Source organism: Drosophila grimshawi, unplaced genomic scaffold (assembly GCF_018153295.1).
Source record: "Drosophila grimshawi isolate 15287-2541.00 unplaced genomic scaffold, ASM1815329v1 contig_1377, whole genome shotgun sequence".
Taxonomy (NCBI): Eukaryota; Metazoa; Arthropoda; class Insecta; order Diptera; family Drosophilidae; genus Drosophila; species Drosophila grimshawi.
The window spans coordinates 16,944,968-16,963,126 of NW_025062900.1; the positions used below are offsets into that span (position 1 = coordinate 16,944,968).

Here is an 18,159-nt window from a genome sequence, read left to right on the forward strand (position 1 = left end):
TGAGAATTAGAGTGAACCATAAAATAACCAAAATAATTTTGTTTTTATAGTTATAAGCAAATTTTTGAAAATTTAAATCTATAATTTTAATTTATCAGCAATATTTTCGAAATAAATGAGAACATTTGTGTGTAAGCACCCAAGTTGTATATATATATATAATTTGAAGGCACTGCGTTATTTGCACTGTCACACTTAATACATACATAGAAATATCTAAACGTTAACAAAATATTCAATGCATAGGCACAAACATTATAGGTTTATATAAAATAAGGTTATTGGAATTGGATGAGATTATTTACAGTTGAAGGGCTAGTCCGCTTTTAAGCACCTACTGCGATGATAATAAAAAATCCCTGATTGTTTTAATGTTCACTGGCCTTAGGACGATAATCTGCGATTTTGCTGAGCAGATTCAAATGCCTGTAAATAAAAAGAATATATATAAACTTATTTGTAATTGAATTTTAACCAATTGAGAAATGCATTCATCTTACCTGCTTGGCAACCAACTGCAGATTTTCATAGGTTGATTTGCCCGTCTGCTTGACCATATCATGGAAAACTTTGCTTTCGGCACAGGTTAAGAGTTCATGCGGTGTTCCAAATTCAACCACTCTGCCGGCATCCATGACGAGCACCTTGTCGGAATCCATAATCGTGTGCAGCCTATGGGCAATTGTAAGTACGGTGCATTCTTTGAACTTATTTCTAATGGTCGTCTGGATAAGGGCATCAGTTTGTGGATCCACATTGGCAGTGGCCTCATCCATGACCAGGATGCGATTCTCGCGCAGAATGGCACGGGCCAGGCACACTAATTGACGTTGGCCCACACTGAAATTGGTGCCACCCTCCGTTATTTTACTCTGTAATCCACTGGGCAGGTCGGCAACGACATCCTTCAGCTTCACCTCATCCAAGGAAGACCACAACTTCTCATCGGTATACTCGTCGAAGGGGTCCAAATTGTAGCGCATTGTACCAGAGAAGAGCACCGGCTCCTGGGGTATAATCGATATTTTGCTGCGCAGATCATGCAAGCCCATTACTTGCGTGTCCCGCTTATCGATCAGTATGGAGCCATCCGTGTAGGAGAGGCGGAACAGGGCGTTTATGAGCGACGATTTGCCCGCACCCGTGCGACCCACAATGCCAACTTTCTCACGTGCTCTGATAACAAAGTTGAGAGACTTAAGCACATATTCCGATTTGGGATCCGGGAAATAGCGTAGACTGAGCTCTTCAAACGCAATCTTGCCATGTTCGGGCCAGGTCTTGGGCGGTTTCTTATCAGCTGGCGCTTCCAAAGCGCCCTCCGGTTCAATGTCCTCATACTCAACGACACGCTCCACGGCAGTCATGGTGTTCTCCAGCTCCGCAGACTGACGCATGCCCCACTGCACCATGCCAGTCATGCCCATAGCCTAAAAGAGTGTTTAAAAAAATGGATGAGAGAACTTAGAGCGTAAGCTGCATGCAACTTACTTGGGTAATTGCCAAACCCACTACGCCGCCATTGGCCGGCGGAAATATGAAGAAGCTGAGTGTGATAATGCCAATGTAGATGACACAGAAACAGTCCAGCCAATAGCCAAAGGCACGTGACGTGCTAATGAACATGTAGAATGCCGAGCTATGCAAATTCTGATGATTATCGAACTCGCTAATTAAGACACGCTGTGCTCCAAAAGCTCGAATCGTGGACAGACCCGTCAGCGAGGCGGCCATGTGTGAGTAAATCGGCGAACGAGCTGGGTTATAAATGCAATTAATTAAAATAATAATAGATGTTATAATTGCGATTGCAATTGTAACAAATTACAGTTTACTCACTAATAGCCTCCAAGCGTTTGACATTACGTGAGGTTTTCAGATAGAACGTACGCAACTGATAGAAAATAATGCCCAGCACAAACGTGGGAACGAGAAACAACGGATTGACAATGGCAATGACAATGACAATGCCACCTAAGGCTAAGAATATTTGTATCACATCCATCATGACAGCCGGTAGTATCTCATCCACTTGACCCATATCCTTGGAGAAGCGATTCAGAATCCGACCCGAGGGATTCGTATTGAAAAAATACATTGCAGCACGCGTGATGCCGTGAAACATGGAGTTATGCAGCCGAATCGATGCCCTCATGGCCAAATTGAAGAATAGAAATGAACGCGCCAACGTCACAGCAATTGTGGCAATTGTGATTATGGTAAATATATATGTGTCCAGCATTTCGGCATCCACTGACCAGCCCAATTCGTGCAGCCACATGGACATGCGTGATTCAAGGACATGCGAGACAATTGCTGTCGTATCGTTTGTGGCAGGTGAATTAGTTGAATTCAAGATGGGGGTGCTGTTTTCATTCATGCTCCTAACACTTCCTCCCTTCTTGTCAACCCTACAATAAACAATATTAGAATTTGATTATTTGGGAATATCTTAAATTGGTATTATAAGTCATTGAACCATTAATAAATAAAAACTAATGTTTTACGCTTACCAATATGCAAGAAAATAGTCGCCGAGGGAGGCCATTACTTGGGACAGCACACAGAAGCCCATCATGACGAAGAAGGCGAAGAAACCGCCGCCAGCCTTGAAGTATTTGTTGTACAGTCCCAGTCCGATGCGACCGTGTTCCTGGGACTCCTGCACATGCATTTGGGCGGCCGATGACTCATCCAGACAGGAATCGGCCAGCGATAGGAGAGACAGCTCACTGTTGCGTCGCTTGTCGCTGGCCGAGCCCGATCTGGAGCGTGAGCGCTCCTCGATGCCATGCTCATCGCGTGACGAATCCGCCAGCATTGCGGCAAAGTCTAGGCCTGATTCGCGTAGCGATTCGTATGTGCCCACGGCGCTCACCTGGCCCTTTTCCATAATGACAATCTGATCGGCATGCTGCAGGAATTGCAGCTGATGTGTGACCAGGATCACAATACGCTCCCGCAAATAGCCGCGCATGCACTTCTCGAACAGATGGCGGGCGACATGCGTGTCCACAGCGCTCAGTGGATCATCCAGCAGATAAATCGCCGTCTGGCGATAAACAGCACGCGCCAAACTGATGCGTGCCTTTTGGCCACCCGACAGGGAGGCGCCCCGCTCACCGACAATTGTCTTGTCGCCAAAGGGCAACAGTTCAAAGTCCCGTTCGAGCGCACAGTTCTTCACCACCTGGGCATAGCGACGCTTGTCCATGGCCTGGCCAAAGAGTATATTCTGTCGCACAGTGCCAGTAAATAGCCAGGGCTCCTGCGATGCGTATGAGAAGCTGCCATTGACATGAATCTCACCGGATTCCGCTGTCAGCTCACCCAATATGGCCTGAATGAGGCTGGACTTGCCGGCGCCAGTGCGTCCCACAATGCCCAGCATGGTGCCTGGCTGGACGCGCAGATTAACCCCATTGAGGGTGTAATCCGGTGAGCTGACGTCCCATTTAGCCTTGAGATCCTTGATCGATATTTGCGCTTCGGAGAGCACGGCATTTTCATTGATGTGCGGCAGCGATGAAGGCGTTAGTAGCCTCTCCTGCTCGTGTTCGAGCTTTGAGTGAACCGTGGTTTGATTACTGCCAGGCGAAGCGAGCGGCAGCTCCAGAGACTTATCACTGACATCCGTCTCTTCGTAGAGCATATAGTTGCGCACGCGTTTAATGGAAATCAGGGCTTCAGCCATTTGTGAGATGCCTTGGGGAAAGAAGACGGTCATCGTGGTGCGCAGTATATTATAATAGGCCGTAATTACAAAGGCCTTTTCGGGTGTTAGAAATGTGCCCAGCAGCACGTAGCCCACGAGACTTAGAAAAATGGAAACACGCGTTAGGAATATTATAAAGGATAACAGTATGCCCCTGATATAAGAAACGTGTCTTATTGCATTGATTTCCTTTTTGCGTGCAAATGCCACCATTTGCTCGAAGGGCAACTCCCAGGCATACATCTTGATCACTTGAATGCCAGCAATGATCTCATTCATCATCCGCACACGCTCATCCGTACGCAGAGCGGTGCGCATCCTCAGCCCTGAGGTCTTCTTGCCCAGCCAAGCCTGCATCGGTATGAAGAGCAGCATGAAGGCTACGCCAAACACAGCCGCAATGCCAATCTGCAAGAGATTCCGAATTGTATCAGTGTCAAGGCAAATAAATGTAGACAAATAGCAATTATAAAATATTAAAAACAGCTTAAAATTGTACTATCTAATTATATAGATATATTCTATATAATTAATTGGGTATATCAATTACCTCCAGGTACATCAGATACGTTATAAAAATCGTCTCCAGCGGCCCCACCCACAGATAGTGCACAAATATGGTGGCCAGGTCCAAGCGACCCACATCATTGGACATCAGATTCACAATATGACCAGCTGTGGTGTCGCCCAGCGCCGTCTTGCTCAATCGCAAAGCCTTGCGATAAATCATGCTGCATATTCCCACACGCATTTTCATGCCCACGTGCATGGTGCCCAGCATGTAGGGATGCATAATGATCACATTGAGAGCACTGCAGGCAATCACACCAGCCGCATAATAGTAGGCGGACTCAGGCGTCTCCGAGCCGTACGTAAAATACGATATCAGCTTGAGCAGACACAGGGGCTGCAACGTGCGCAGACACAGTTCCTGCAGGAACAGCACCAGACCCAACAGCCCGAACTGCAATCCAAATACACGAATCAGTGCACACAGCATACTCGGCTCCTTTTTCGAGTCCACCTGCTTCTTTTGTAGCTCTCGTTCCCAGGCAGCACATAAATCATTTCCAAGTGTTTCTAAAAACGTTTGGATCATTTAATCAAAAAGTATGTAAAATAATATAATAATTGTACATGTTTTTATGATAAAAAATGAATTAATTAATAAAAAAGAAAAGCAAAATTATCAAATATATACAAATTTTTTGTTAAGAAAAACAGAAAAAAGAAACATTAAAAAGATAAGCCAACTACTCATTAAAAGACGTAATTTATATATTTATTTTTGTAGTAAATAACATCTAACTTATCCCTTATTTATTCATAAATAATAACATCTTATTGCTTAGTGCTCTTTGCACTTTATATGTTTTAGCTTTATAGATGAGATAAAGCTGGGATTGCAAAACTCGCAATTATGATTAATAAATTATTTTAAGCCGCGCATTATCAACAAGAAAAATTACAAAATTTTTCTCAAACAAATAATTGACAAGTCATTGACCGAATTTGCATATATGTACATATTTAAAAGACAGATGGATTCATATCAGCAAATGCATTCGATTTATATTGAAATTGTTTTATTTCTGTTTTCACTTCTGTTTGGGGAGTGTTCTGGAAATCGGCGCAATATTTGTCTACAATTGATTCTCATTGCGCAAGTTATTATTAAATGGAATTAATTGAACCGATCGTACATTTGTACATAGTACTTATGTATATGTGTATTTATTTATTTAAGAGTACACATTATTATGTGTCATATCTATACAGTGGAAAGCTTTGCTGACTTTGTAATTCGATTTCTTCTTTTTTTTGTAGAATATCATGAAAATGATAAGGCTTACTTGGACAAGCCGAGTATGGGTAATTATTTATTTATTTATTTATGTAGTGTAAACGCACCTGACTTGTGTTCTTTCAATGCCTTGTATAGATCCTCGGTTCCCAGCATTTTCTTGCGTCCCTTGAGGAACGTGGGCATGGTGTACCTAAATACATACGTACATAATAGATAAACAATGCTGGACTTAACATTATTTATAACAAATATCAATAGCACATACCAGAAACATGCCGCTGATATGAAATTGGCATTCTCTCGCGGACTCTCCGGCAAGTCAGCAGTTTTGACCGACTGCATTGCGTATGTTGGGCTGAAGAAACTACGTAACGGTTAAGATAAGATAAACATAAAAAATTTAAAAAAGAATCTTTAAATTTGTGGCTAATTGCTAATTACTATTGCAATCGCTGTGATTGATTATCATTCATTATACGTAATTACACAATATCTTTTACTTTTGAAAATCAATTAATAAGTTAAAAATCCATTCAGCAAACACCTGTAAATTACTAATGTCAGCAAGTCTGTAATTGGTGTATTTATACACTTCCCATGAGTGGCTTCAATTTTGTCTGCAAAGTTTTCGTGATCAATTGTGATTTTCACGTCAATGCTGCGCTTTATTCCCACGATGTGTTAGCTATTTTGTGAACAAACAGTAAACACCTGTTGCAGGTGTGTGTGTGTCTGTGAGTGTGGTGCAACTTTACATTCGAGCACGTATCCGTCTCCCCTTATGCAGTTATATGTATTTGTTTTTTTTTAAATAAACTTTTGCCTCCTCGTGTTATTGCCGGCAAATAACCAATAAATAACGGTAGTTAAGAAAAACATATATATATATAATAATTATTTTTTGTTTGCTTTAGTCTTCTTCGGGTGCGCTAAAATGAGTAATATAAGAGAACTCCAGACACATATATGTATATTTTTGAATATATACCCGCATACATACACTGATAAACAATCAAATACAATACAGACACATATAAGCAGATGTTTGCGGGCTCATTTGAATAGAAACCCTAAGGCAATTCTTCACTGCCGAAAGTCACGCACACATACACATGCTTTTCTGTATACAAGGGCGGATGGAAACAGGGTGCGTATAATTCGCCAATCCCTTTTACGAAGAACTGGGTACGCCCTTGTCTGTATGTATGTTTGTTAGTTTGTACATATTTACTTAAAATAAACACGCGGGTGGCACTTGCAAAACTTGGTTGCCTTATGTATGTATTTAGTTTATTCTTCTTTGCTTGAACATTCGATTTATGTATGAACGTGTGCATGTGTGTGTTGTGTGTTTGTGTGTGCACCTATTTATGCTATATTCACATTAACAGTTAGAACAGCCGGAACAGCAGCAATGCAACAATGAAGTTCCTGTTCACACTCACGAACACTGATTCAACTATAGTTATGTACAATGACGGGAATTTCTTCAATTTTGTGTAAATTATCTAATCGAACTAGTCACCATTACACACAAATTTACGAATTTACATGTAGTAAATGTAAAGCACATATTGCAAACAACTGCAATTGTTTAATTCAAGAGAATCAAAATATAAGCCATTACATACGTTTGTTTATATTGACGCTCAATTAAACTACAAAATCATTCTCTAATTTGTTGTATTTTTTTTTTGTTTTTGTTTAGAACGAAAGGCAATTAACAATAACGAACGTTAGAACCGACGAGCATCAACAAAACCGAACCGTATGCATGCAAGGGCAACATGCTACTGAGAAACAGCTGGCGGCATTCGAACATTTTCAGCGAATTCGCCAACAGCAGCACATATTGCTTGCTCGCACACATGAGCAAATATATGAATTTGCCTGCTCATACGTTTCTGCTGTATATACAAAGAATGTGCGTGTATTTTGTGAAACGGATAATTCAACAAGTCTTACATAGATTGTTAATGGGAAATCATTCAAAAACAAGGTACTCGAAATGTTAAGAAGAATCATCTTAAAGCGACTGTTAAGCCTAAGCTGATTTAAAATATCGAATTTAATAAAATGCCTGTAAGGAATTAAATCAATAGAATATACTTAATTGGATCGCTGTGCAAATACAAACAATGTATGTTTAACAAGGTAAAACAAGTTGTTACGGGCAACGACTATCTGAAATTCTCCCTAACAAACATCCCCTCTTTTTATCATAGAGATAAAACCAAATTAATAAACTTATGTACAATTTTATTTGCCAACAGATAAACTGTTTGGTTTTTTTGTTGTTTCTTTTTCTTCTTCAAAGTTTTAGTTTTTATTTTTCTTTTGTGTTCTCCTCGTACATTCATCAAATGTCTGCACACTCACATATTGAGAAACTTAGGCAACAAGAGCAGAAGCGGTGCTGGACTCGTATTTCCAGTTGGGGGGCAGGACGCTCTTCGTCTTGTAGTAGCGAGCGAGGCGGTGGATTCTCGACTCGACCAGAATCAAACGGAACTTGCCGTCCTTATCCTTGCGACTGCGCTCCAAATGCTTGCGGATGGCAACAGCCTTCTTGATCATGTGGTACAGATCCTCGGGGATGTCGGGCTTGAGGCCAACCGATTTCATGATGCGCAGAATTTTGTTGCCATTAACAAAACGCACCTGAGCCACACCATGCGAGTCACGCAGGATGATGCCTACAATTAGATAGATTCAACATAAAAAAAATACATTATAACATAACCTCAAACAAACACTATATATATCATAATAACAATACCGATTTTTGAGGGTGTCAGGCCCTTCTTGCCAAGGTTCCTGATCTGCTCCTTCACATCCTCAGCATTGAGCTTCAACCATGAGGGGACTGAGCGCCTGTAGGGCAAAGCTGATTGGGAAATACCCTTGCTGCGAATGAAATCAATCGTATTTGTTAATATAGACAGTGAATGGCAACGAGAAGAGGAAGAGCTGCCGTATTCATTTGCAACATGTGCTTGCCATGGTGGCCAAATTTACGATCAAAACTAGTGCACCACATGTAGTTTTTATACTGCTATTGGTTGAGAATATACTGGCACTTTAATCAAGCACATTTTACAATAATACTCGCTAATTGATAATATTAAAATCAACTACCCAGGAGCGTGCATACGACCCATGATGTTACTAGCTTAGTTTTTTACACCGAAAAGAAAGTGGAGACTTGTCAAACAACAGTCTACAATTAAAGTCTACACAAAGCAGGGTTGCATTGGGTACTGTCACCTAACAACTGCTCACCACTGTTAAGTGCGACTCGTTACTCTTTACATCTGTAGATTTTGCTCATTCTGAAAAGTATTGTTCTAGAAGCGAATTCCTTGCAGTAATTCAAATAAAAATGCAGCAAGATAAATACAGTGAGTTGCTGAATAAGCTGGAAAACGACGAGCTAGAGGTGTGTCAATTGCCCATGGGCAAAGCAATTCCATTTATATAAAGCTTCCGGTATTTCCACAGAATATTTCACCAGGCGCTGAGCTTTACCAGCAGCTGATGGCGATTTATCTTTATCAAAACAAACTGTGCGTGAGATAATTTAAAATAATGTATTATTCTTATACGTTAATTTAATTTGTATTGTTTACAGTGCCAGTGCAAAGCTACTTTGGATGCGTATATCTAATAATCTGAAAGAGAACAACAAAGAACTGGCTCAACTAAATCTGCTGAATCTGGCGCTGCAACACAATAAATATTCCGAATTCTTCAAGTATATTAAATACGAATGGTCCGAGAGCAACAAGCTCATAATTGATGATCTTTTATGTAAGTGGAGTGAAATATGTTCAGACAATTGACTCATAGATTATTTCCAATGCAGTCAAGCAGCGCGAGGAGCTCTTGAACTTGACATCCAGCGCCTATGTCTCCATTTACGAGCACAATCTGCTGCAGATGACGCAAATGACTCCGGATGAACTGAAAAGTGCCTGCTTGGGTTGGACGCGCGAACAGGATGGTGAAGAGCATATATGGCAACCGAAAATTAAGGAACCGACTCCTAGCATTGCCAGCGATGATCAGTTGCTCAAGTTGACTGAATTTGTGTCATTTTTAGAAAATTAGTGAATACAAATTAAATTATTTTATTTGTCAACATCTTTTTGTCTGTCTGTTAGTTGGAGGAGCAGTTCTGTTGGCACGGGGAGTAGTTCTGTTAACAGGTATCGAGTAGTATCGTCTGTCTCGTTGTGTCATTTGGAAGAATAAAAAAAATTGCACGGCAGCGCATTTTCACTGGAAAATCAATCGGGAAAACATTTTTTACGGTAGAAATTTGTAAACGATTTGCGATACAAACTGTGCGAAAGCATTTAATCTAACTTTAAACAGTTCAACCAAGTTACGGACTATTTGGTATTTCGTGCGGTGAAAAAAAAAACCTATTTTCCGTACAACTGTGTGTGTGAGAAAAGAAAAATGGCAGCAAGCGACAAATCTGTCGATGATTCTCTTTATCCCATTGCGGTATTAATTGATGAATTGAAAAATGAGGATGTACAGGTTGGTTAATTTCTCTGCTTGCTTCAGATGCACACAATTATAAACGTGTGGAGTCTCAATATATACAATTATATTTCTACATACATACATATGTCTGTGTGTATGTATGCATGTATGTATATGCATGCATAGGTATGTATATCTATGCAAAAAAGTGCGTCACTATGTGAATGATAAAAGTACCCAAGTATGTGAGTTGTGTGTGTGTGCAGATCTGATATCTTTATTTAATTAATTTAATAAAATTAACCCAAAAAATTTTCCATTTAGTTGCGTTTGAACTCAATCAAGAAGCTGTCAACGATTGCACTCGCATTGGGCGAGGAACGCACTCGCTCCGAGCTGATACCGTTCCTAACTGAGACAATATACGATGAGGATGAGGTGCTCTTAGCATTAGCTGATCAATTGGGCAATTTCACAAGTAACTAAAATCCCTTAGGGGTAGTACAACAAAAAGGAAAAGCACATAATCAAAATAAATTTTATTTTCTTAGGTCTTGTGGGTGGTCCGGAATATGCCATGTATTTGCTGCCTCCGCTGGAGAGCCTGGCCACTGTGGAGGAGACCGTGGTGCGCGACAAGGCTGTGGAATCTTTGCGCACCGTTGCCGCCGAGCATAGTGCCCTGGATTTGGAAATTCATGTGGTGCCGACGCTACAGCGCCTCGTCTCCGGCGATTGGTTCACCTCGCGCACTTCCGCCTGCGGTCTCTTCTCCGTCTGTTATCCACGGGTCACACAGCCGGTCAAAGCGGAGCTGCGTGCCAATTTCCGTAAATTGTGCCAGGACGAGACGCCTATGGTGCGACGCGCCGCGGCCAATAAGTTGGGCGAGTTCGCCAAGGTCGTGGAGACGGAGTATCTCAAATCAGACTTGATACCCAACTTTGTGCAGTTGGCGCAGGACGATCAGGACTCTGTGCGACTGTTGGCCGTGGAGGCTTGTGTGAGCATTGCACAACTGCTGCCTCAGGATGATGTGGAACATGTAAAGAAATTATTCTTGCGCTGAAATTCGTCATATTTCACATATGTGTGTATTCTATTACCATTGCAGTTGGTGTTGCCCACGTTACGTCAATGTGCCAGCGATTCGTCTTGGCGTGTTCGATACATGGTTGCCGAGAAATTTGTTGACTTACAGAAAGCCGTGGGTCCGGAAATAACTCGTGTCGATCTGGTGCCCGCCTTCCAATATCTGCTTAAGGATGCCGAGGCGGAGGTGCGTGCTGCCGTTGCTACTAAAGTGAAGGACTTTTGCGCCAGCCTTGACAAGGCCAATCAGGTTCAGATTATCTTGAGCTCTATTTTGCCGTATGTACGCGACCTCGTCTCGGATCCCAATCCACATGTCAAGTCTGCGCTGGCCTCTGTCATCATGGGTCTCAGTCCCATGCTGGGCGCCTATCAAACTGTCGAACAGCTGCTGCCACTGTTCCTCATTCAGTTGAAGGATGAGTGCCCCGAAGTTCGTCTCAATATTATCTCCAACTTGGATTGCGTCAACGATGTCATTGGCATCCAACAGCTAAGTCAGGTGAGTGAAATTCAAATTACAATTGTAAAATATTAATTCTATTTTCCAAGTGCATCTTTTCTATGCATGTCTATGCATGAATTTCATATGTCTTATTTGTATATGCATTATTTATGAAGACCAAATTAAATGTTTTAACATAAAGTAAAAGAGAAGTTTCTAAAAAATCTATTTATAATTCCCGCAAATATCAAATCAAAATCTAAGAGCAATTGCTGTATAGCTTCAAATGAGCAGCTTTATATATCTAATATATTCTTTCTTTTTGTGACAGTCCCTACTGCCCGCCATTGTGGAACTGGCTGAGGATTCCAAGTGGCGCGTGCGCCTAGCCATCATTGAGTACATGCCCGCGTTGGCTGGTCAGCTGGGTCAGGATTTCTTTGACCAGAAGCTGCGCGGTCTGTGCATGGGCTGGCTCAATGATCACGTCTATGCCATACGCGAGGCGGCCACTTTGAATATGAAGAAACTTGTCGAACAGTTCGGCGCACCTTGGGCCGAGCAGGCCATAATTCCAATGATATTAGTCATGTCACGCAACAAAAACTATTTGCACAGTACGTACAATAGGCACACATAAAATTGCGTATTTATTTAAACTTATATATTATTGTTTATATAGGAATGACCTGTCTGTTCTGTCTTAATGTTTTGGCTGAGGTGTGTGGCACGGATATAACCACAAAACTGTTGCTACCCACTGTGCTGCTGCTTGCCACTGATCCAGTTGCCAACGTGCGTTTCAATGTGGCCAAAACATTACAGAAGATATCACCCTTCCTCGAGGCGAGCGTCATTGATGCGCAAGTGAAGCCCACGCTTGACAAACTGAATGCTGATGCCGATGTCGATGTGAAACATTTTGCTGCACAAGCGATTGCGGGCATAGCAGCCGGTAAGTAATGGTCAAGTCTACATTAAGCACATACGTCACACACATATGCAGAGATAAAGCACGGAACGCCAAAAGAACACAACTCAAACCTATAAAACCATACAAAGTTTGTCATAGAAATCTCTATATAAGCATCTTCATTTAGAAATGGAACTAAATGTGTTTAGAACCGCTGTGCCGCCCTGCATGGGTGCGAAGCTTGAGGCGGCCATGGACTCCAAGCTGATCGTTGAGCCGCCACCAATTTCAGCGGCAGCTGAGACTGGTGGCGTGCTGCTCGAACTAAATGCTAAAACGGAGAACAGCTCCAGTGCGGAGGGGGATGAGCAGCAGAAGAGTGTTTCGGAATGTTAGAAGGATGAGTAGACAATAAATGTGCAACAAAAAAAACCTCTTGTCTGGGGCTGAGCTCCTTATCCAATGCATTGGCTAATCAGCAACAGTTTACAAGTTGCAGTAATCGAAATATAAAAAAAAAAGAATCCTTTGTGTTCCCTAGTGTCTTTCCAATATTTGTACATTTAATTAAATTGTGTGTGGTTCTTAAGAGAGCTTTTAACTAAATTGTGAGTCTAATTACTAATTACTAATTGTCGTTTCATAATTTTCTCTGTCTCTTTGCCGGTCTGGTCCCGAACACGCCTCCACCTGTTGATTGTGTTGTACTTTCTGTCTTATTGTTAAACATTACAGCGTAATCAACTATTTAATTTTTTATTCTATTTTTAAAATGTATGTATTTCACACGCTGGCAACAACAAACAAATATAATTATTGTGTAGCAACACTTAAAAACGGAAACTTGTAGTTAAAATCCCTTGAGAAGAAACACACCACATGAGCAGAACTGGAGGAGTCCTGCAAGAGATCACAGCACCTCAACAAGTAAACCCGAACGGAACAGCCTACATATTTAACATTTTCAAAATGCATAAGTCGAGCGAGCGAAGGAAGATGAATAAAGAGTAAAGAGCCACAGAAACGCGACACAAGAGAATATATTACTTACATACTTATAAAATACATAATTTACCATATAAGCTTAAATTCATTATTAAAACAAATAAATGTGTAGACTTTGGCAAAATGTATTGGTTAAACGCATCTGAATGCAAAATAAAAATTATTGTAAAAGTATTCTCAAATGTTTATCTGTATTTATTTTTTAACTATTTGTCGAATAGCATTATCAAATTTATATATATGTATGTAATATTAACCATATACAATATGTACATTTGATTTGAACTGCTATTAATTTAAATATTTTTGGTATTGGAAAAAATTTAACTTATTTTAAAAACTTTTAACTGAATGGCATATTTTTTGCTTGTTTTTAAACTCTAATTATATGTTTGCAGTTTTGCCACTTTCGTGTATGTATGCCATTTGAGTGCGTGTGTGTGTGTGTGTGTGTGTGTATTTAGCAGAGAGCAAGCCAAGCGACTGTGTAATGAGCGGAAAATGGTGAGAGAGGGAGAAAAGAGAGCGTGATGAGCATGTGTGTGCTGTTTACTGGCGCAGATCAGTTTCGGTTGTCATTGCGTGGCGATACGTTGTAGTTTAACGTGCTGGCGCGCACAGGTTAATATAGTTTACAGAGTCAACAGACGAATTAGATCTATTGCGTGCAGGTTGTTGTGAGTGCTTGCCTAATATTTGTTATAAATTACATGGCAAATATTATCGAGTGTTGATTGATGGTTAGCTAAAGGCAGTAAACACAAATTTTGGTGTGTGTGTGTGAGCGTGCTTGTGCTCAAAACGAAAGAGAAAGCCAATAAATAATTTTCTGATTCGCCGCACATTTGTACACAATTACAGTTCGTATTTGTATGTAAATGTGTTCGTCTAGGTTTGCATGTGTGCGAGTGTTTGTGCGGCTATACTTTAATTCAGAAAGTGCAATTAAGGCTACACTTCAAATATTACTGCTATTTACCGACAAACACATTTGACAAAATATATGAACAGCTAAAATTAGTTTTTTTTTTATAGTTTTATGTTAGCCTCTACGATTGTCAAAGCACTCACAATACGTTCATTAACAACACGAATATGTTGTGGCGTCTATCGTACTTTGAGCTCAAGTGTCGCGTTTCATTAAACTTATTACCGCAATCCCCTTCCTCCCCTGCCCCTGACATCACTGATTAGCCTGGCGCTTTTGAGCACTGTGTCTGTGTCTTTTGCAGCGGGTCATAAATGTAAATTGAAGTGCCGTTGCGGACACATTTATGACATTACCGTTACAAAAAAAAAATATGATTACGAAGTGCTTGGTGCAGATTGCTTTGCTGCGATTTAGAAATCGACAACCCTACAAAAAACCATACTTATATACATACATGTTTATATATATAAATATATATGTACATACCTACCTATTATACAAATATATGTATATGTGTGTGTGTTTGTATATTAATCTTATCACAAATCCTATACGAAGCGTCAGAATTTAATTAGTATTAAATGATTGAACGTGATTTAGCTATATGGATTTTCACTTAGTTTTTACTAATCAGCACAGGTGACTGGAAGTGGTCTAAATTTTGAGTGGGACACCCAAGGAGATTCCGGAACTAACTGCTAATATTGCAAAAATTTGAATAAAAAAAAATATATTTAATAATATTGCAAAAATGTGAATATTTATCCAAATAATCCGTTTATGTTTTATTTATATATTTTTTTCTTACAGCACAAATATGCACAAGGCCATCAAAAACAAATCACGTAAGTAAAATAACATAATTTATCTATATATATATAAATATATATATATCGATTCATATATCGGTCATTTATTATGTATGTATATGTATATATTCCGCACATATATAATAATACACCATTTAAAATTTAAATGGGATTCATAACTACCGAAAACGGTAATCATTAAAATAGATAAATTGCCAATCCTAAATGATATGCAACCATTGAGCAATTGTATTATCTTTTTTTTTTTAATATACTTATACCTTTCCCACAATCATCATATATTTACGTAATTGCCAACTTTTTTGTATCTCATGTATTTTCAGGGTTATTATGTGGCCTTAAAAGAGCTAAGGCAGATTTAACAACAGCCAAATTCATATTGTATTATGGGTTAGTATTCATTAAAAACATTCAGTATCCATTTAATACAAACCAACCCTCTGTTCACAGACCCAGCGTAGCTGATAGCGATATTTATGATCTAACCGACTCGAAGAATCTTCTGGAAGATGAGCATTTGGACTTAAGCAAGAATACAGTTTTGTATTTGCACGGCTATCTAGAGGATCCCGATGTGGAGAGCATGCATGTCATCGCGGAGGCCTATTTGGACCGCAACGACACAAATCTTATTTGTCTGGACTGGGGTGAACTGGCGGATGGCAATTATATATTCGATGCGGTAGTCAATGCAAAACAGTTGGGACCATATCTTGCCAAAGTTTTGCTTGAAATGTTTGACCATGGCTTAGATATTGAGAAACTGCACATTGTTGGACACTCACTGGGCGGTCAGATGGCTGGGATTATTGGTCGAGAGATCCTTAAGCGGTCCAAGGGTACAATGAAAATAAAACGGTGATTTTTAACTAAGCAATATGTAAGTTGACGACTTTACTAATTTTGTATCATTCTTGCCCAGAATAACCGGCCTGGATCCAGCATTTCCACTTTTCTATTTCACCGCTGGATTAGCCAACCATATCAATAAAAATGATGCCGAATTCGTGGATATTATACACACAGATGCGTGGCTCTATGGAGCACCCAGCAGTTCTGGTACAGTGGACTTCTGGCCAAATGGTGGCAAAACACTACAGCCAGGTTGTCCGCAACGCAACTATAAAATGCTCAGCGATAATGATTTGTCGAGCCATCGGCGTAGCTGGTGGTTTTGGGCCGAGAGTGTATCTGATCGTTTTCCTATTAAATTCGATGCCGTGGCCGCCAAAAGCTGGGAAGAGTTCAAACAAAAAAAAATTGAAGAATCTGATCAGACTGTAGTGATGGGTCATAATTGTCCCACAACGTAAGTTGATAAGAACACGAAAAAACCGCTAAAATACATATATTATGAACTATATATATTATATATTACACTTTAGCGTACATGGCGATTTTTACTTACAAACAAATGGCGTAACACCCTTTGCACGTGGCAAAGAGGGTATTACCTATGTGGATCCAAAGGAACTTATGGGCAATAACAATACTTATGAAGTCACAGTACCCGAAAAGTAAATCAAAGAATTATAATGTATTTAGCGCACAATTAAGTGCTATTTTAATAAATTGTTGCTTGCTTTTGTTAACTGAACATGAGGTTTTTAATATTTTATATGTGTCGATTGTTAAGTCATGTTTTTCCAAATGTTTCTTAAATTTAGTTTACCGACAAACAGTACAAACGAAAGTTTAATTACTAGTTCACATCTGGCAAGTAAAAGACTCAACATATTTGCAAGAGTAATTATAATAATGATTTATTAACAACACTCAACCATTTTCGCTAATCCTCGTGAAGTACTCTGTTTTTAATTATGTTAAATATGAGTATCATCATATGTTGCGTTCAACATTAAATTTATTCTGCCTGCTTTAAAAACCGAAATAACTTAATTTTAAATTAAAATATACAATACTAAATTGTTGGACCGATCATGTGAAGGTGAAGGTGGAGAGAGACAGAGAGGTCAACGTGAGATGTAAAAAATAAAAACGTAATACTTTGATCGAAGTTCAATGATCGTCAAGCATTTCCAATCAGATCGAGAGAAACCGTGTATTTAAATAGAGTTAGAATCGATTGTTATTTAGTTACTAATTTTACGTCATGTTAAAGTGCTTGCAAATTTGTTGCTTGTGCTTTTAGCTATGATTTCACAAAGTGGTGTATAATCCATGCACATATTAAAGGGAATACAAAAATCCACACACGACAAAAATCGTTTTCTTTTATTTTTAAAAATCTGATACCGAAGGTATGGACGCACATTTTTCGACATCCTTAGAGATATAAATTTGAAACTTGGAACAAATACTGGTTTGGGCCCGCGCCAGACAAAGTGTAAAAATTGGAGGGTTACGTTCACTAAAAGGCTAAAAGGCAAATCAATAAGACCACATATGTTCCATAATTTTAAGGCTACAGTCACCAAATGTACAGTCACCGATGTCCTTCAAAGATCAGCATATGCCAACTTCGGTCCCCTCTCCCCTGAAAATTTGAAGTGACAATATCTTCTGCAGCTTTTGAGTTAGATCCGTCAAATTTTGTATGTATATTACTGGTATCCGTCTTTAAGAACCGATAACAAATTTGCATGGTCACGCCCAGAATTGCGCCCATGTGGGCCAAAGCCGATATATCAGAAAGTGTACATCGATAAGTCCACATATCTGCTACAATTTTAAAGATTGCGTCACCAAAGGTAACTTGCTGGCAACCTTGTTCAAAGATCTTCATATACATTTTCCGATCACGCCCACACACGCCCACACCCCTCATGAACTTCGGCCCTAGAAATCACCAAATATTGAAAGTATGTTAATAGTAACTCCCTAAGAGATTGACGCCCAGTCTACCTCCCAACAACGTTGCACATTTTAGTGTAAGTCGAGAAAACTATATACAATTTTGGACCAAA

At 39.8% G+C, this 18,159-nt stretch overlaps 5 protein-coding genes across 10 annotated transcripts; 3 read left to right on the forward strand and 2 right to left on the reverse strand.

Annotated features, from left to right (window-relative positions):
- Positions 1-132: 132 nt before the first annotated feature.
- On the reverse strand, positions 133-7,317 carry LOC6562210 (probable multidrug resistance-associated protein lethal(2)03659). Its single transcript, XM_001987895.2, has 9 exons — positions 7,154-7,317; positions 5,788-5,886; positions 5,627-5,712; positions 4,266-4,795; positions 2,514-4,123; positions 1,840-2,411; positions 1,492-1,757; positions 501-1,430; positions 133-426 (listed from the first exon to the last, which is right to left on the reverse strand). Exons 2-9 carry the CDS (start codon positions 5,862-5,864, stop codon positions 385-387), a joined length of 4,113 nt encoding a protein of 1,370 aa, XP_001987931.1. The 5' UTR covers positions 5,865-5,886; positions 7,154-7,317; the 3' UTR covers positions 133-384.
- Positions 7,318-7,504: 187 nt separating this feature from the next.
- LOC6562189 (COP9 signalosome complex subunit 8) lies at positions 7,505-9,663 on the forward strand. The gene is made up of 5 exons (XM_001987893.3): positions 7,505-7,521; positions 8,891-8,961; positions 9,024-9,088; positions 9,154-9,332; positions 9,388-9,663. Exons 2-5 carry the CDS (start codon positions 8,905-8,907, stop codon positions 9,630-9,632), a joined length of 546 nt encoding a protein of 181 aa, XP_001987929.1. The 5' UTR covers positions 7,505-7,521; positions 8,891-8,904; the 3' UTR covers positions 9,633-9,663.
- LOC6562209 (40S ribosomal protein S13) lies at positions 7,765-8,734 on the reverse strand. Its single transcript, XM_001987894.2, has 3 exons — positions 8,661-8,734; positions 8,302-8,429; positions 7,765-8,218 (listed from the first exon to the last, which is right to left on the reverse strand). The coding sequence occupies exons 1-3, from the start codon at positions 8,681-8,683 to the stop codon at positions 7,914-7,916; spliced, it is 456 nt and encodes a 151-aa protein (XP_001987930.1). The 5' UTR covers positions 8,684-8,734; the 3' UTR covers positions 7,765-7,913.
- Positions 9,664-9,741: 78 nt separating the features above from the next.
- LOC6562903 (serine/threonine-protein phosphatase PP2A 65 kDa regulatory subunit) lies at positions 9,742-13,645 on the forward strand. Of its 2 annotated transcripts, XM_001987892.2 has the most exons (8): positions 9,742-10,070; positions 10,341-10,494; positions 10,568-11,061; positions 11,131-11,610; positions 11,885-12,170; positions 12,236-12,508; positions 12,654-12,857; positions 13,291-13,645. In XM_001987892.2, the coding sequence occupies exons 1-8, from the start codon at positions 9,987-9,989 to the stop codon at positions 13,314-13,316; spliced, it is 2,001 nt and encodes a 666-aa protein (XP_001987928.2). In that variant the 5' UTR covers positions 9,742-9,986; the 3' UTR covers positions 13,317-13,645. The 2 variants fall into 2 exon arrangements, with proteins under 2 accessions (XP_001987928.2, XP_032592243.1); XM_032736352.2 differs by lacking the exon at positions 12,654-12,857.
- Positions 13,646-14,035: 390 nt separating this feature from the next.
- On the forward strand, positions 14,036-16,829 carry LOC6562902 (inactive pancreatic lipase-related protein 1). Of its 5 annotated transcripts, XM_032736309.1 has the most exons (7): positions 14,036-14,092; positions 15,037-15,155; positions 15,213-15,247; positions 15,556-15,622; positions 15,683-16,090; positions 16,155-16,541; positions 16,618-16,829. In XM_032736309.1, the coding sequence occupies exons 3-7, from the start codon at positions 15,220-15,222 to the stop codon at positions 16,751-16,753; spliced, it is 1,026 nt and encodes a 341-aa protein (XP_032592200.1). In that variant the 5' UTR covers positions 14,036-14,092; positions 15,037-15,155; positions 15,213-15,219; the 3' UTR covers positions 16,754-16,829. The 5 variants fall into 5 exon arrangements, with proteins under 5 accessions (XP_032592200.1, XP_032592199.1, XP_001987927.1 ...); XM_032736308.1 differs by lacking the exon at positions 15,037-15,155 and having other exon boundaries at positions 14,036-14,211; XM_001987891.2 differs by lacking the exon at positions 15,037-15,155 and having other exon boundaries at positions 14,042-14,148.
- Positions 16,830-18,159: the final 1,330 nt, after the last annotated feature.

Excerpts from the sequence above, each read along its gene's own strand:
- LOC6562210 (XM_001987895.2), bottom strand. The coding sequence starts at position 5,864 with ATGCAGTCGGTCAAAACTGCTGACTTGCCGGAGAGTCCGCGAGAGAAT. Across the intron at positions 5,713-5,787 it reads ATATCAGCGGCATGTTTCTG|GTACACCATGCCCACGTTCC; the intron begins GTATGTGCTATT and ends GTATGTATTTAG. Across the intron at positions 427-500 it reads TGCAGTTGGTTGCCAAGCAG|GCATTTGAATCTGCTCAGCA; the intron begins GTAAGATGAATG and ends TTTTATTTACAG.
- LOC6562209 (XM_001987894.2), bottom strand. The coding sequence starts at position 8,683 with ATGGGTCGTATGCACGCTCCTGG. Across the intron at positions 8,430-8,660 it reads GGTCGTATGCACGCTCCTGG|CAAGGGTATTTCCCAATCAG; the intron begins GTAGTTGATTTT and ends TTTCATTCGCAG. Across the intron at positions 8,219-8,301 it reads CCTGACACCCTCAAAAATCG|GCATCATCCTGCGTGACTCG; the intron begins GTATTGTTATTA and ends ATCTAATTGTAG.
- LOC6562189 (XM_001987893.3), top strand. The coding sequence starts at position 8,905 with ATGCAGCAAGATAAATACAGTGAGTTGCTGAATAAGCTGGAAAACGAC. Across the intron at positions 8,962-9,023 it reads TGGAAAACGACGAGCTAGAG|AATATTTCACCAGGCGCTGA; the intron begins GTGTGTCAATTG and ends GTATTTCCACAG. Across the intron at positions 9,333-9,387 it reads CATAATTGATGATCTTTTAT|TCAAGCAGCGCGAGGAGCTC; the intron begins GTAAGTGGAGTG and ends TTTCCAATGCAG.
- LOC6562903 (XM_001987892.2), top strand. The coding sequence starts at position 9,987 with ATGGCAGCAAGCGACAAATCTGTCGATGATTCTCTTTATCCCATTGCG. Across the intron at positions 10,071-10,340 it reads TGAAAAATGAGGATGTACAG|TTGCGTTTGAACTCAATCAA; the intron begins GTTGGTTAATTT and ends TTTTCCATTTAG. Across the intron at positions 12,858-13,290 it reads GCAGAAGAGTGTTTCGGAAT|CAACACTTAAAAACGGAAAC; the intron begins GTTAGAAGGATG and ends ATTATTGTGTAG.
- LOC6562902 (XM_032736308.1), top strand. The coding sequence starts at position 15,220 with ATGCACAAGGCCATCAAAAACAAATCAC. Across the intron at positions 16,091-16,154 it reads GGTACAATGAAAATAAAACG|AATAACCGGCCTGGATCCAG; the intron begins GTGATTTTTAAC and ends ATTCTTGCCCAG. Across the intron at positions 16,542-16,617 it reads GGTCATAATTGTCCCACAAC|CGTACATGGCGATTTTTACT; the intron begins GTAAGTTGATAA and ends ATTACACTTTAG.